General features: G+C 30.9%; 1 protein-coding gene across 3 annotated transcripts; it reads left to right on the forward strand.

The window, feature by feature from the left end:
* Positions 1-220: 220 nt before the first annotated feature.
* Positions 221-12,643, forward strand: LOC129948817 (ATP-dependent 6-phosphofructokinase). 3 transcript variants are annotated; one of them, XM_056059883.1, is made up of 11 exons: positions 221-562; positions 653-853; positions 2,021-2,362; positions 2,432-2,586; positions 2,726-2,834; positions 10,209-10,397; positions 10,455-10,733; positions 10,800-10,963; positions 11,028-11,647; positions 11,719-11,941; positions 11,994-12,643. In XM_056059883.1, exons 2-11 carry the CDS (start codon positions 704-706, stop codon positions 12,133-12,135), a joined length of 2,373 nt encoding a protein of 790 aa, XP_055915858.1. In that variant the 5' UTR covers positions 221-562; positions 653-703; the 3' UTR covers positions 12,136-12,643. The 3 variants fall into 3 exon arrangements, with proteins under 3 accessions (XP_055915858.1, XP_055915856.1, XP_055915857.1); XM_056059881.1 differs by lacking the exon at positions 2,726-2,834 and adding an exon at positions 4,314-4,422; XM_056059882.1 differs by lacking the exon at positions 2,726-2,834 and adding an exon at positions 3,181-3,289 and having other exon boundaries at positions 222-562.
* Positions 12,644-14,682: the final 2,039 nt, after the last annotated feature.

Here is a 14,682-nt window from a genome sequence, read left to right on the forward strand (position 1 = left end):
ACAAAAATGTAGATGTGGAATGTTAAAGTTTGATATAGTTGAGCTTTAAAAACCAAGTTCACAACATAACTAAAAAACTAGTATTCTCGTGAAATCAGAATGAAAGGTTGGTACGGAGCCTTAACCACTTGCTCAAATTACTGTAGTACGCCACCTGCATTTGGAGCTTGTCGTAAATGTCAGTGTCATTTTAACACTTTTCAAATTCAAACATTGGATTCTCAATTAAAAATTAAAATTCAATTAACTGTTTTGAATTTATTTTGTTTTAATATCTTGTTCAAGTTTAAAACTAATACATATTAATTACATATTTCTGTATCCTTTTTATTTGTTGAAACAAACGTCTTTTTATTTATTTGTTTAAATAATCTGTCATCTGAATAGAATCGATTAGTCAAAAGGTCACCTTGAAATGTCATCTTGTGTCACCTTGGTAAAGTCTTTGCAATCCAATTAGGCTTTTCGTAAAACTACCAAAATTCAAAGATCAGTTTAGAGAATATATCCAGTGGTTGAAATAGCACAAACAATAAATTATCCAGCCAAGTTCGGTTTACAGGTATTCCAATCAAATAAATATCATTTTAATAAATGTTAATATTGAACTTGTTAACATTGACCATTTATTGTATTCAATCAACTATTGCAGAAAGAAAGTGGTTTGTGCAAGTAATTAGATAGTCAAAATAAAAAGTTCAGGATGCCCGGTGACGAAAGTACCCAACGTTTCATCGAGCGTGGCTCCCACAAGGGCAAAGGCATCGCTGTTTTTACAAGTGGTGGCGATTCTCAAGGAATGAATGCTGCCGTTCGTGCAGTGGTGCGCATGGGAATATATCTGGGATGTAAGGTAAAATATATTGTTTTATTTGAAGAAGTTAATTTTATTTTAGTTTATATGTTGCTGTTTAAAAACGTCTAACAAAACAAAAACTTTATCATAAAGGTATACATAGTTACAAGTCCATATAAGTATTTAAACTTTGATCTTAATGTTCCAAGTAGTTCATATGATAGTATTTTCAACCAATTACCTACGGTTTTTTCAATAATATAAGCTGTTTAGTAAAACATGTTTGCCTTAAAAATAATATTCATTTCTATTTCATATAGCTTTACATTTTTGAGGAATTCGTATAGACTTGAACCGTGAGTCACATAATTTATCCAACGAATTCTGATTTGATAGAGAATATTTTATTCAAAAAATATGATAACCGTTTAGAAGGGAAGTTAAAAAACTACTTAACTATTTTAAGTAAAGCTTGTATTCTAGAAAGTTAACGGTATTTTTAAATTCAGTCTGAATAAATCGAAATATCTTCTAGGAAAAATAACTTGTATCATACATCCACAGGGAATACTCAATTACCCGGGATAACACATTTCTATGTAAACACAGATATAAAGGGTTTGTCATCAACATTAATAAGCCGGCAGTTGATTTAAAACCATTTATTCAAACATATTTTTAATTTTATGCAAAAAGCAGCTTTGTTCGGTTCAATTATAGTTTTGTGGTGGATAAACACTCATAAGTTGACAAAAACCTAAATGTGCAAACAAATGGTATGCAATTGAACATAATCCCAATCAGAAATACTTTTTGTTGAACATATTTAAGCAGATTATGTTTGATGTCGTCATACATAACCATTTAAAACAATTTATTGGGAATACAAATATGTTAGAAATGATTCAATTTTTAAAAAGTTAGCTTTATTATTGGTCATTTAAAAAAGAGATTTAATTTCGAAATTTGTGTCTAAAGAGACAGGGTGATTTTATTTAATTTTAATTGATTAAGTTTCTAAAAGGAAAAGGAACAGACCGAGACATCAATTTAACTGATAGTTAAATTGATGTCATCAAATAAATTCTAAATTGTTCTCAATTTATAAATTTACATAAATTTATAAGTATTTAACTCATGCATTATCAGCTAGCCTTTGTGATTCAATGATTTTATTTACTATATTAGTTTTTCGTTATTTAATTAAAAAAATACTTTTTTAAGGTGTATTTCATTCGTGAAGGCTATCAAGGTATGGTCGATGGAGGTGACAACATCACCGAGGCTAACTGGTCTTCGGTATCAAGTATCATTCATCGTGGAGGAACAGTAATTGGATCTGCACGTTGTTCAGATTTTCGAGAAAAAGCAGGTCGTTTAAAAGCTGCTCAAAACCTTATTCAAAAAGGAATCACGAATTTGGTGGTTATTGGTGGTGACGGTTCCTTAACTGGTGCTAACTTGTTCCGTAGTGAATGGTCAGAGTTACTCGATGAGCTTCTTAAAACTCAAAGAATTACCGCTGAGCAAAGGAAGAAATATGCCTTTTTGCATATTGTGGGCATGGTAATTTAATTAATTTTAATTTAGCGTAAGATGAGTTTTACAACATTTTTCTATGAATTGCTATTCAAGGTTGGCTCCATTGACAATGATTTTTGCGGTACCGACATGACTATTGGAACCGATTCGGCCTTGCATCGGATAATTGAGGCCATTGATGCCATTGTAAGTACAGCCTATTCACATCAGAGAACATTCATCATGGAGGTAATGGGACGTCACTGCGGGTGAGTTCAAACTAATATACGATCTCGTTTAGCAATACAATTAAGATTAGTATAGAGTCAGTAATATTGTACTGTAGATTGTTAATTATTTTAAAGATGGTTTTTATTTAAATGTCAATTTATGAAACTACTATCGCAGTTACTTGCCAGTAGTAACAGGCGTCATCTCAGAAGCTGACTATGTATTTTGTCCAGAATCACCACCTCCAAACGATTGGCCTACGAAGCTTTGCGATAAATTGATACAGGCAAGAGTTTTTCTTTTTTGCAGAGAATGTTATAAAGAATCGTTTTCAATCACATTTACTTACAACCTGCTCGTTATTTTTTTATTTTCATCAAAAGCAAAAAAGTATAGAAACCGAAACTTTTTTTCTGTCAATTTGGTCAAGAGGTTTGAGTGTTGATTGAAGTGCTTAGTCAAAACAATGTATTGTCTAAATAGTTATGAAACCTTATCTCCCTATGTTTATTAAACACAAAAACAAACAACAACAACAAAAATAGAGCAAACAAACATACAAAGAAACACAACCAATTCTGAAACACCATAAAATTGTTTAAAGCATTTTGAATTTATATAATATTTTGCAGCTATTTGGCCCTTGTAGCTGGACTTTCATCTGAGGCTGATTACATTTTTATTCCCGAAGCTCCACCTAAGGCCGACTGGCCAGAAAGGTTATGTCAGCAATTGAGTCAGGCAAGAAGAAATAAATGTGAAAATAAACTAATGTATATTTTTATTTTTAAAATTGCACCATTTGGCTATTTGATATTATTAATAATACAAAATTACAAAATTAATCAAATTGGAATGTTATTTATTATTTTTCTTAAGCAGTCTGTGCATTTGCTCAAGTATTATTGTGTTTGTAGCTAATTTTACTTGACAGATGGCAAGTCGAGCACTTGTTTGATTAACAATTTTCCATATTTATTTCTTTTTTGATTAATTGTTAAAATATGCTTCAAATATTACAGAACAATCTTAGCTATATTTTTGTTGTGTCCACAGTTGTAATGTAACGTTATTTTTTTTTTTGTTCACGCTTCTCAAAAAATCATTTTCTTTTGTTCTTTCTATTTTCTTTTTGATTTCGCTATTCATCTTAAATAATAATATTTTTAACTGTTTAGTCGACAAGACGTTAGATAAGTTTGAAAGGGAATCGTATTTATTTGTGATTTTAATCATTAGTTAAATTTGTAACAATTTAACCGTCGAAACATTATCTTCAGTAATTACAAGAAATGTGTCTCCAAACGAAAAATAGTTGAAGTCTCTACAAAATCTGCTAATCAAACTTATTGTCTAGCGTTTATATCTTATCGATTTTTTTCGAGATGTAGAGTTTTCGCATCAATTCGGAATAAACAAAATGAATGAAACAATTTTCAGCACTTCATATAGTTTGTGCATACATATCTCCATATCTTCAATATGTTAAACTTAATTTAATTATAAAATATTTAAATAATTCAATAATTTTATCGCGCCCTGCTATTAAACTGTGTTGATCAAAAATTTCGTCTTAGAATAGAAAGCAATAGTTAACTCATTGGAAAAAGTAAATAGAATAGTTAGTTAATTAGTTTCATGTTGTAAATACTAAGAAATTATTAAATATTGATCAACGAAGAAAAAACGGTAGTATCATAGGGACTCATTTAAATTATGCTTGATTTCATTTCCTTCATTTTTTATTTTTTTCTTGCCGCTGTAGTTATTTAGCTATTGTATCTTCGTTAGCAAGCGAAGCTGATTTCATTTTTATCCCAGAAGATCCAGCAGTTACTAATTGGCCGGAAAAGTTATGCTCGAAACTGTATCAGGTCAGAATTTGCCGCAGTCTTTTTTTTTATTTAAATTTTTACATAACACCTAAGTACTAAAATTAAATTAAATTCTTATACATACTTTACACTCATTCAACTAACACTATTCCAACATTTAAGAATACACATATCTAAACTAATAATGTCTGCAGTTCTAAGGATAATAAAGTCTATAATGCCCTGTCGTTAAAAACTGTTAACTATTCTAAATCTAAAAACAAATAATTTTATGATTCGAATTGCTTGGATTTGGAAAAAAAATTGTTTTTTCAACTGATGCTTTTGGTAAAAATCCGAAATAAAATGAAATCATTGTTTTTTTTCTTTGTTATTTTGTTACTTAGAAAGAAAGAAAATATATTTTTTATTTTAAACTTATTATATACAGTACTGTGCAAAATTTTTGCGTATGTATAAAAGTTGTACCAATGAACTTATTTTTATTGCTTAAGACTTTTGTACGTGTCACCTAACTGCTCATAATATTAAAGCACTGGTTCACAGGCATTTTCTACAAACGCACTGCTTTTACAAAAACAATAATGATTTCAGCTGTGCAAAATATTTGCAACTTTTGTCTCATTTTGATAACGGTTAATTTCATTTATTTTAGGTTGGTAAGCTTATACGTGTAGCTTGATTTGTTTAGTTAGTTTTTGCTACGACTTTGATCGAGAAACGGTTTTTTTTATTATAAATTCGTTTTAAATTGGAAAAAAAGGTTTTGTTTTAAAAATGATGGGAAAAAATATTCATCGGATGAAAAATCCAGAATTTAGAGTGATTTCAAAAAAGTAACATCACAAACAAAAATTTCAGATAAATATTCCATCAAATATTTGTAGAATCATCAAAAGTTGAAATGTGTTATTCCATCATAGAGGGGGAATGTTTCGAAGCACCACAGCAAAAGATGATTGAAAAATAACAAATTTCTTCCGAAGAAACCCCGAGCCATCATCCATGGAAGCAAAGATGGAACTTAGGTTACCAATTGGCCCATCAACTATCAGACGCCGCGCACTGCAGGCTGGATTGCTTGGTTTTCTGATAACAAAAGAGCCATTTATTTAAAAAAAAATGTGTAAGCTCGTTCGGATCTTGCAATAAATCTTCTTAATTGGAGTCCACAAAAATAGTAAACGGTCTTGTTTTCTGACGAATCAAATATACTAAAGAGACGGTCAAACATCGAGGTGGTTCAATTTTGGTCTTGGGCTGCTTCTCTGGCCAAGGAATCTTTCCAATTCGACAAGTGGAGGGCATAATGAAGTCGAAGACTATGGAGTCATCCTTTGTAACACCATGCTTCCTTATGCCCATTGGGAAATTAACGTTTCAACACAACAATGATCCCAAACACAAGTCGAAGTTGACCACAAAGCAGATTACAGAAAAAAAATATTGAGGTTTTATCATGGCCAGCCCAATCCTCAGACCTTAACCCAATAGAGATCCTGTGGGAAAATGTGAAGAGGAGAATTGAGAGCACTTTGGGAGATCACATTACCTATTCTATGGAATTCAGAGGCAGTGGAATGACATTCCAAAATCGGGTATTAATAACCTTATAGCTTCGATGCCCAGAAGATATTCAGCCGTAATAAAAACTAAAGGGAACGCAATTAAATATTAACATTTCCTTGCCTTGAAGCAAGAAAATAGTTTGAAATTTAGTTGTGAAGTCTAAGTTGCAAATGTTTTGCACAGTAATTTTACCAACTATTAAAGTATTTAGTGGTTTATTTTTTGTTCAAGTGAAATGTGTTCATTTTTTCCAACAATTATAACGTAATATCAAAAAAGTTTAGAAAACTGAAGAAAAAATTTCCTGTTTGATTTTTAAAACATGTGTGTTTTAATGAAAAATGTTGAAGCTTCTTGTTGCAAATGTTTTCAAATACACAGTACTGTATATAGATACACTTAAAGATTAGATTCTTAGTGTATCAATGACATTTCTATGGCTTATAGAAATAATTGAAAAGTTAAATATTTTGGGTTAAGTACTTTAAAACCCATCAAATAAAGTAAATCAGTTGAGTATGGATACTTTGTACCGATTCTAATAGAGTACAAAATGTGGTGCAATTTCAACTGAAACTATAGTTTTAGTTACGTTTTTTAAATTTATCAACAAAATCTCAATACATTCGGCATCGCAGTGTTTCATTGGGGAAATCATCATTCAAAAATGTTTCAAAAAATAAGTCAGCAACGTAATCTTTTAGTTATTGTTTGCCGGTGCTTTATTTTTAACATTTACAAAAAAAAATATTTTAAGTGATTTCATAGTGTTTCGGACATTTACCTGTAAAATTAAAGCTTGAGACTTTCTAGCAGTTGGCAGGAACACTTGTGTTATGTATGTACTGTTTATACTACCGATGTTTGTGTTTGTATGTCAATAAGAAAGTTGATCGAAATTGAAACTAAAATTCCTATTATTTTGTCTTTCTTTCATAGTAAGTTTGTTTCTTCATTTCATCGGTGCTGGCTTAAGTATATTTATATTTTCTTTTGTTTATTTACCATCATATTTTCCATGCCTAAATATTCTTTCATAATTTACTATTATTTATTTTGCCAGATCTATTAAATAAATATATAAAAATATATGAAGTTGAAAAGAGTTCGATTGTTGATATGTTTTTATATACAAACGTTACAAAAACTTGCCGAAAATAGTTTTCATAATTTTCTTTTTAAATTCAAAAATAGTTTAAATGTACAGAGTTATTAATTTTGAAATGTATAGAAAATACAATTTATTTGGTAATAACTAACTATTTAATGATTTTTCCTTAGTTTTATCTACAAACAACGGTGTCAGAAATACCTTCATAACTTAGTTAATTTTTAAAATTAAATTGGGTATCTATTTTATTGATTGTATTAAGCTTAAGGCTATTCATTTCCAATTTAACTTAATGTTTGCATTTAAATTGGACCATGTTAAGAATTTGTTTTAATTATGGTTTTAAATATGACGGAGATCGAAATATAATTAATTCAAGCTTAAAAGTTAAGTAATGCATGTCTTTCTGCACTTTACAACACCATATTGCACCTTATTCAATCAAATTTTCTTTTTTAAAAACTCAAATCTCCGTATCATGATTTTTTATGTTCACTTCGCGTGGGGTGTTCACATTTCTACGTGGGACAGCATGTTCTGTCATAGATTACTGTTTTATAACCGAAAACTTGTGCTCTCTTCTTAAGGAATTCAAGGTAGGAACAAAGACATATTCTGACCACATGCCTCTTGAAGTTACGTTTTACTTGCACGAAAACCCACTATTAGGAGCATAACACAGTTGAGACTCCTACCGAAACTACTTTGGAGAGATAGTTTTCGTAGATCGATCAAAAAAACCTCAACAAAGAACTCGTAGCTCTGACAAATATTAATGCGCCACCAAATATTGAAAGCCTTACAGAAATAATAAAAAAAGCCGTACCCATAATAACACCATTAAAAATGCCAAAGGTAGGATCAAACAAAAATTGTTTGATATAGACTGCAAGCTTGTTAGAAAGAACAAAACTAACACTTTATGCAGAAGCCAATAAGCATTTCAAAAACGTATGTCTTTCTAAAAAACAAGCGCTTAACGAGAAAAGTATTGCCCTTTTAAACAAAGCAAAATCCCCAGCAGCGTTTTGGAAAGCTGTTAAGCATGTCACTGGTAGAAGGAACAATATCGCACTAAGCTTACAAGCGGAACAACTTAAATATCACTTTAAAAACTTGTTCAACACAACACAAATCTCCCAGCCATTTCAATATGCAGCACCTGGATTGTTGATGAATTCCTAGATTCATCGATAACTCTAGATAAGATTCAAAAAGTAATCTTTAACTCTAAAAATAACAAAGCCCCAGGAGACGACCGCATTTCATTTGAATTTTATAAGAACTATACGAGTGAATTCCTTTCAGTGCTTGTATCTGAATTCAATCGCATTTTTGAAAATGCTGATATACCAGGGAGTTTTTTGAAATCAATATTTAAACTGCACAAGAAAGGTGATTGTAATAACCCGACAAACTATAGAGGAATATCTTTTTTAAATACTTCAACCAAGCTTTTTGGTGCAATGATTTTTAATAGACTTATTCAATGGGAAGATAAGGAAAAATCATTAATAAGTTTAAAGCGGGCTTCAGGAAGAACTATTCCACAAAATAAATGAATATAAACGACATAACGAAGATCTTAATAGATGGGACTGAGATAGACCGAACAAGTATTCCAACGCTTATGTTTGCAGATAACCTCGTTTTTCTCGCAGATACTGTAGTATGTATACAGCTTATGATAAACAGGCTTGATAGGTACTGCAACACTTGAAATCTCTCTGTAAACCTAACAAAAACCAAAATCTTGATATTTAGAAATGGTGGCGGAAGATACAGTCGAAATGAAAAGTAGACCTTGCAAGATAAACCCATTGAAATTGTTCGAGAATACAAGTACCTTGGAGTTCTTATCACTCATAATGTTAGCTTAAACAAACATCTTAAAAGCAAGTTATCTGAAGCTAAACGTTCGATCTGTTCAGCTTGGGGCTAATGACATGTAAGTCACAGTGCTAAGCAACAGCTATTTCAATCGACAGAATCCACAATTCTTTTATATGGAGCCCAAGTGTGGGGATACTGTTCATTTGAAGCAGTTGAAAAATGTCTGCGCTTCTTTCTTAAGCGAATATTTAGATTTCCAAGTAGTACCCTTAACTACATGCTACATTTAGAAACCGGAACGGCTCCTATGTTTTTGAACATATTGAAAATGCATTTCAATTACATGGTAAAAGTGATTGCGATGGAGGAAGAAAGGTTACCTAAAGAAGTCCTTGAGCGTATTATAAGAACACAAGGAAATCTAATGCAAGAATGGGAGCGTCTAGCTTCTGAATGTAGAGTAGCCCTTGACATTAGGCCAGATCTTAATTCTGAATCTCTAAGAAGACAGTTTGATAACTTATTAGAAAAAACTAGCAACACTGCATACTCGTATCAAAAATATGTCAATGAAGCCCAAACTTACCAATACAGTGTGTACTATAGCAAACTTAAATACAATCTTGAAAAACAAACATATCTTTTAAACTGCTACACAACAAATAAAATAAGCACTATTCTTAAAATGATATGAGAATTAGTTAATTTGAATTACATTCCACACCGACCAGAACTACCTATGTTATGCAACATATGTAATATGTGAGTAAGGGAAGACGTGTTACACTTTCTAGGAATATGTCCTATTTTAAAGGTAATTCGAAAACAATTTTCGGTTCATATGTTCTGAATAACGTTGCTCCTATCGATATATTAAACGGAGAACAAGGCTGGAACCTATTGTACAACTACACCGTAAGTGCACTTCACTACAGGAAACGCATAATCGAGGGTGACTTCTAATCCATCCATATAAATTAAAATAATATAAATATAAATCATAGACTTAACATTTTATTTAAATCAATGCCAATCTGGTAGACGGCCTTGGGCCAAACCAAAATAGACTTAGAAAACTAAAATTGCTTGGAACTTTTATAATGATATAAAGTCAATTATTACTACTACTACTTACTTATTCACTTGAATGATATCCCTCCACTCATAAATTCAATTTTATATTTTTACAACACCGAATAATTGTTTGTATGCAAAAACAAAATTAACAACCGAGCTCTTTATCAAAGGCAATTTTTAAGGATCATTAGAGTTTAAGCTAAAATAAATTTATAAAAATAATTTAAAAAAATAGGAACGAAATGCAGGACAACGATTGAACATTATCATCGTTGCCGAAGGTGCAATCGATCGTGAGGGCAAACCTATTACCGCTGAAGATGTTAAGAAAGTTGTTGTTGATAAACTACAACAGGACACACGTATAACAGTTCTTGGTCACGTACAGCGTGGAGGAAATCCAAGTGCTTTTGATCGTGTTCTAGTAAGTTTGCATGAATTACATAACTAAATATTGTTTGTTATTAAATTGTCTCCATAGGGTTGCCGTATGGGTGCTGAAGCTGTTATGGCTTTGATGGAAGCAACAGATACCAGTGTGTCTTGTGTTGTTTCTTTGGACGGCAACCAGGCAGTTCGTGTTCCATTGATGGAGTGTGTTGAACGCACAAAAGCTGTTGCTAAGGCAATGGAAGACAAGAATTGGGAATTAGCTGTCAAACTCCGAGGACGTTCATTTGAAAGAAACTTGGAAACATACAAGATGTTGACTCGTTTGAAGCCACCAAAGGAATCTTTTGATGCATCTGGAAAAGGCATTGTGTGTTCATAATCTTAAATTTGTTTTATATTGATCCATTAAAATGAACAAAATAATATTATACAGGAAGGATACACACTAGCGGTGATGCATATTGGTGCTCCAGCGTGTGGAATGAACGCCGCCGTTCGTTCGTTTGTACGTAATTGCATTTACCGCGGAGATACGGTTCTTGGTATTCATGACGGAATTGAAGGTCTTATTGCTGGTAATATCAAAGAAATGGGATGGTCAGTTTTTAATCAAATTAGTTACAATACAAAAAAGCTAAAACATAAACATTTCTCATTGAAGGTCCTCGGTGACTGGTTGGGTAGGCCAAGGTGGTGCATTCTTGGGTACTAAGCGCACTCTTCCAGAGGGAAAGTTTAAGGAGATTGCAGCTCGTCTTAAGGAATTCAAAATCCAGGCCCTTCTCATCATTGGAGGATTTGAAGCTTATCATGCATGCGGCCAAATTTCTGATCAACGTCCTAACTTCCCAGAGTTCTGTATTCCTTTGGTTGTGATTCCATCCACAATTTCGAATAATGTTCCCGGAACAGAATTTTCATTAGGCTGCGATACAGGCCTCAATGAAATAACTGAAATTTGTGATCGCATACGTCAATCCGCTCAAGGTACAAAACGCCGTGTATTTGTCATTGAAACAATGGGAGGCTACTGTGGATATTTAGCAACCCTGGCTGGATTAGCTGGTGGCGCTGATGCTGCCTACATTTACGAAGAAAAGTTCTCTATTAAAGACCTGCAACAGGATGTCTATCACATGGCATCAAAAATGGCCGAAGGTGTTCAAAGAGGTTTGATTTTGCGAAACGAAAAGGCCTCGGACAACTATAATACTGACTTTATCCACCGATTATACACTGAAGAAGGCAAAGGTCTCTTCTCTTGTCGTATGAATATTTTGGGTAAATGTTACAAAATATTATGCATGAGATAATGAAGAATTTCGTAATGTCATATAAATTGTATTGTTTAGGCCACATGCAACAAGGTGGCTCCCCAACACCATTCGATCGTAATATGGGAACAAAAATGGCTGCTAAATGTGTTGACTGGTTCATTGATCAATTTAAGAAAAATACTCTACCCGATGGCACTATCAGGTGTGAAGGCAACGATTCAGCATGTTTGCTAGGAATCGTCAGGCGTCAATACAAATTCACTCCGTTGGCAGATTTAATCACCGAAACCAATTTCGAGTAAGTTAATAGTTTATCATTGATTTCATAAAATCTAAACATAATTTTACAGACAGCGTATCCCTAAAAAGCAGTGGTGGTTGAAACTACGTCCACTTTTGCGAATCCTTGCCAAACATGATTCTGCCTACGAAGAAGAGGGTATGTATATTACAGTTGAAGAAGAACTGGCTGGCGATGCCGCTGTAGTTTAATAAGTTCAAAATTGGGCTTTGATATAATTTATTTTATTTTTACTAAGTATTTTGTGTAAGACCGCAAATGTCTCACTCACTCACCAAAATTCAGAAAACTCACTAAGTAAAATGTGAATAAAAAATAAATAAAATATTATAAATATACATTATATCTGAAGAGAAAGAAAAGAAAAACATTAAATGTTAAACGCACATAAATAAATTATGAGCCAAAATTAGTTACTGTTCATTACATACAAATTAAATTACAAATAACTAAAAGTTATGTAGTTTTAAGTAAACATTAAACAAATATAAAACTCAGGTTTAGAAATATGATCACCAGAGTTTAAACATCCATCGTGTGTTTGATCTTCATTGCTTAATTTATTTCAATATTTACCTCGATATTCGTTTGTTGGTTTGTCTTGTATTAAGCTAGCGATTTTCTGATGAATATTTCACCATTTAGACAAAATATACATATTATTAGAAACAAACAAATAAATTTAAACATTTTTTCTCATTTCTATTTCTATTATTTTACCCTATAACAAAAACAAGGATGAAAAATGATATTAAGTCTCAAAGTTTTATATTGTTCAATGTGCTGAAGTTACTAGTAAATTTTTAATTTTGATAAATCTTCAAATTTTGTCCTAAGAAAAAAAGTTAAATTCATAAATTATGAAGATGTTGAATATATATACATACGCTGATAACAATAAACTGTACTAAAAATAAAAATGTCTTTAATTTGAACAAAACAAAATAATAAAGGAAATATATTTTTAGCCCTATTTAATTATGCGCAAAATGTTTTTTTTTTATTTTGTTTCCATTTTGATTACAATTTAGGTTTTTAATTAAGATTACATAATTTCACCGGTTTAGCGTCAAAAATAATGAAAAAAAGAGGCTGGGATGCGACCCACACTGATAACTTCCCATCCCGTCTGTCGATTTGTCTTGCTTCAAAGTTTGTTTATATGTACTCGTATCAATTTTACCAAATTTGCGTAGGTACTATTTTTTGTAGATTTTGTTTTTTATGAAAAAACGGACTGTTGGATTTTTATATAAAAATCACTGAATATCGAAAACAATATTTTCTGTAAAATAAAATAATTTTTTAGCCAGTATTTTTATTTTTTTTTTACAAAAACTATCAATTCGAATTTTTTCAAAATTTTACTAAATGTTAACAACAATATTTTTTGAAAGATAAAAGTAATTAAAGCCAATATCTACAATTTTTGAAAAGATATTTAAGTCGAAAATCAATTTTTACCAACTTTTGTTAATTTTTTTCGGTTTTTAATTTTTTGTGAAAAAAACTGTCAATTCGATTTTTCTAAAAATTTTACTGAATGTTGACAACAATATTTTTTGAAAGATAAAAGTAGTTAAAAGCCAATATCTACAATTTTTGAAAAGATATTTGAGTCGAAAATCAATTTTTACCAACTTTTATAAATTTTTTTTTTAGGTTTTTATTTTTTGTAAAAAAAACTGTCAATTTGATTTTTTTCAAACTTTAATTGTATGTTGACAACAATATTTTTTGAAAGATAAAAGTAGTTAAAAGCCAATATCTACAATTTTTGAAAAGATATTTGAGTCGAAAATCAATTTTTACCAACTTTTATAAATTTTTTTTTTAGGTTTTTATTTTTTGTAAAAACACTGTCAATTCGATTTTTCTAAAAATTTTATCGAATGTTGAAAACAATATTTCTTATAAGATAAAATAAGTTTGAAGTCTAACTTTCAAGCTTTTGAAAAGATATTTGAATCGATATTCAATTTTTACCAATTTTTGTTAATTTCTTTTCGGTTTTAAATTTTTTTGTAAAAAAAACTGTCAATTCGATTTTTTCCAAAATTTTACTGAATGTTGACAACAATATTTTTTGAAAGATAAAAGTAGTTAAAAGCCAATATCTACAATTTTTGAAAAGATATTTGAGTCGAAAATCAATTTTTACCAACTTTTATACATTTTTTTTAGGTTTTTATTTTTTGTAAAAAAACTGTCAATTCGATTTTTTTCAAACTTTAACTGCATGTTGACAACAAGATTTTTTGAAAGATAAAAGTAAATTAAAGCCAATATCTCAAAGTTTTGAAAAGATATTCGAGTCGAAAATCAATTTTTACCAACTTTTATAAATTTTTTTTTAGGTTTTTATTTTTTGTAAAAAAAACTGTCAATTCGATTTTTTTCAAAATTTTATCAGATGTCGAAAACATTATTCTTCGTTGCACAAAAAAAACGTCGCGAACGTACGGACGTACGGACGTACAAACGTACGTACACACGCACGCACAGACATCTTTCTAAAAATCTTTTATTTTGATTCTAGGAACCTTGAAACGTCGAGAAATGTCAAAATTTTCAATTTGACAAATCGGACCCATTACAATAACTTCCTATGGGAAGTTAAATATAATTTGTATATTTAGCTGTTACTCAGTCCCTGGTCCTTATTTTAAGGGGGTCATCCCATGTGAAGGCTTGTATTTTAAGGATTTTTTTACGACCAGTAAATAGATACAACTTTA

This window comes from Eupeodes corollae, chromosome 3, assembly GCF_945859685.1.
Source record: "Eupeodes corollae chromosome 3, idEupCoro1.1, whole genome shotgun sequence".
NCBI lineage: Eukaryota > Metazoa > Arthropoda > Insecta > Diptera > Syrphidae > Eupeodes > Eupeodes corollae.

Coding starts and splice junctions, on each gene's coding strand:
- LOC129948817 (XM_056059883.1), top strand. CDS start 704: ATGCCCGGTGACGAAAGTACCCAACGTTTCATCGAGCGTGGCTCCCAC. Junction 2,835..10,208: donor TTTGCGATAAATTGATACAG/GCAAGAGTTTTT, acceptor TTAAAAAAATAG/GAACGAAATGCAGGACAACG. Junction 11,942..11,993: donor ATCACCGAAACCAATTTCGA/GTAAGTTAATAG, acceptor ATAATTTTACAG/ACAGCGTATCCCTAAAAAGC.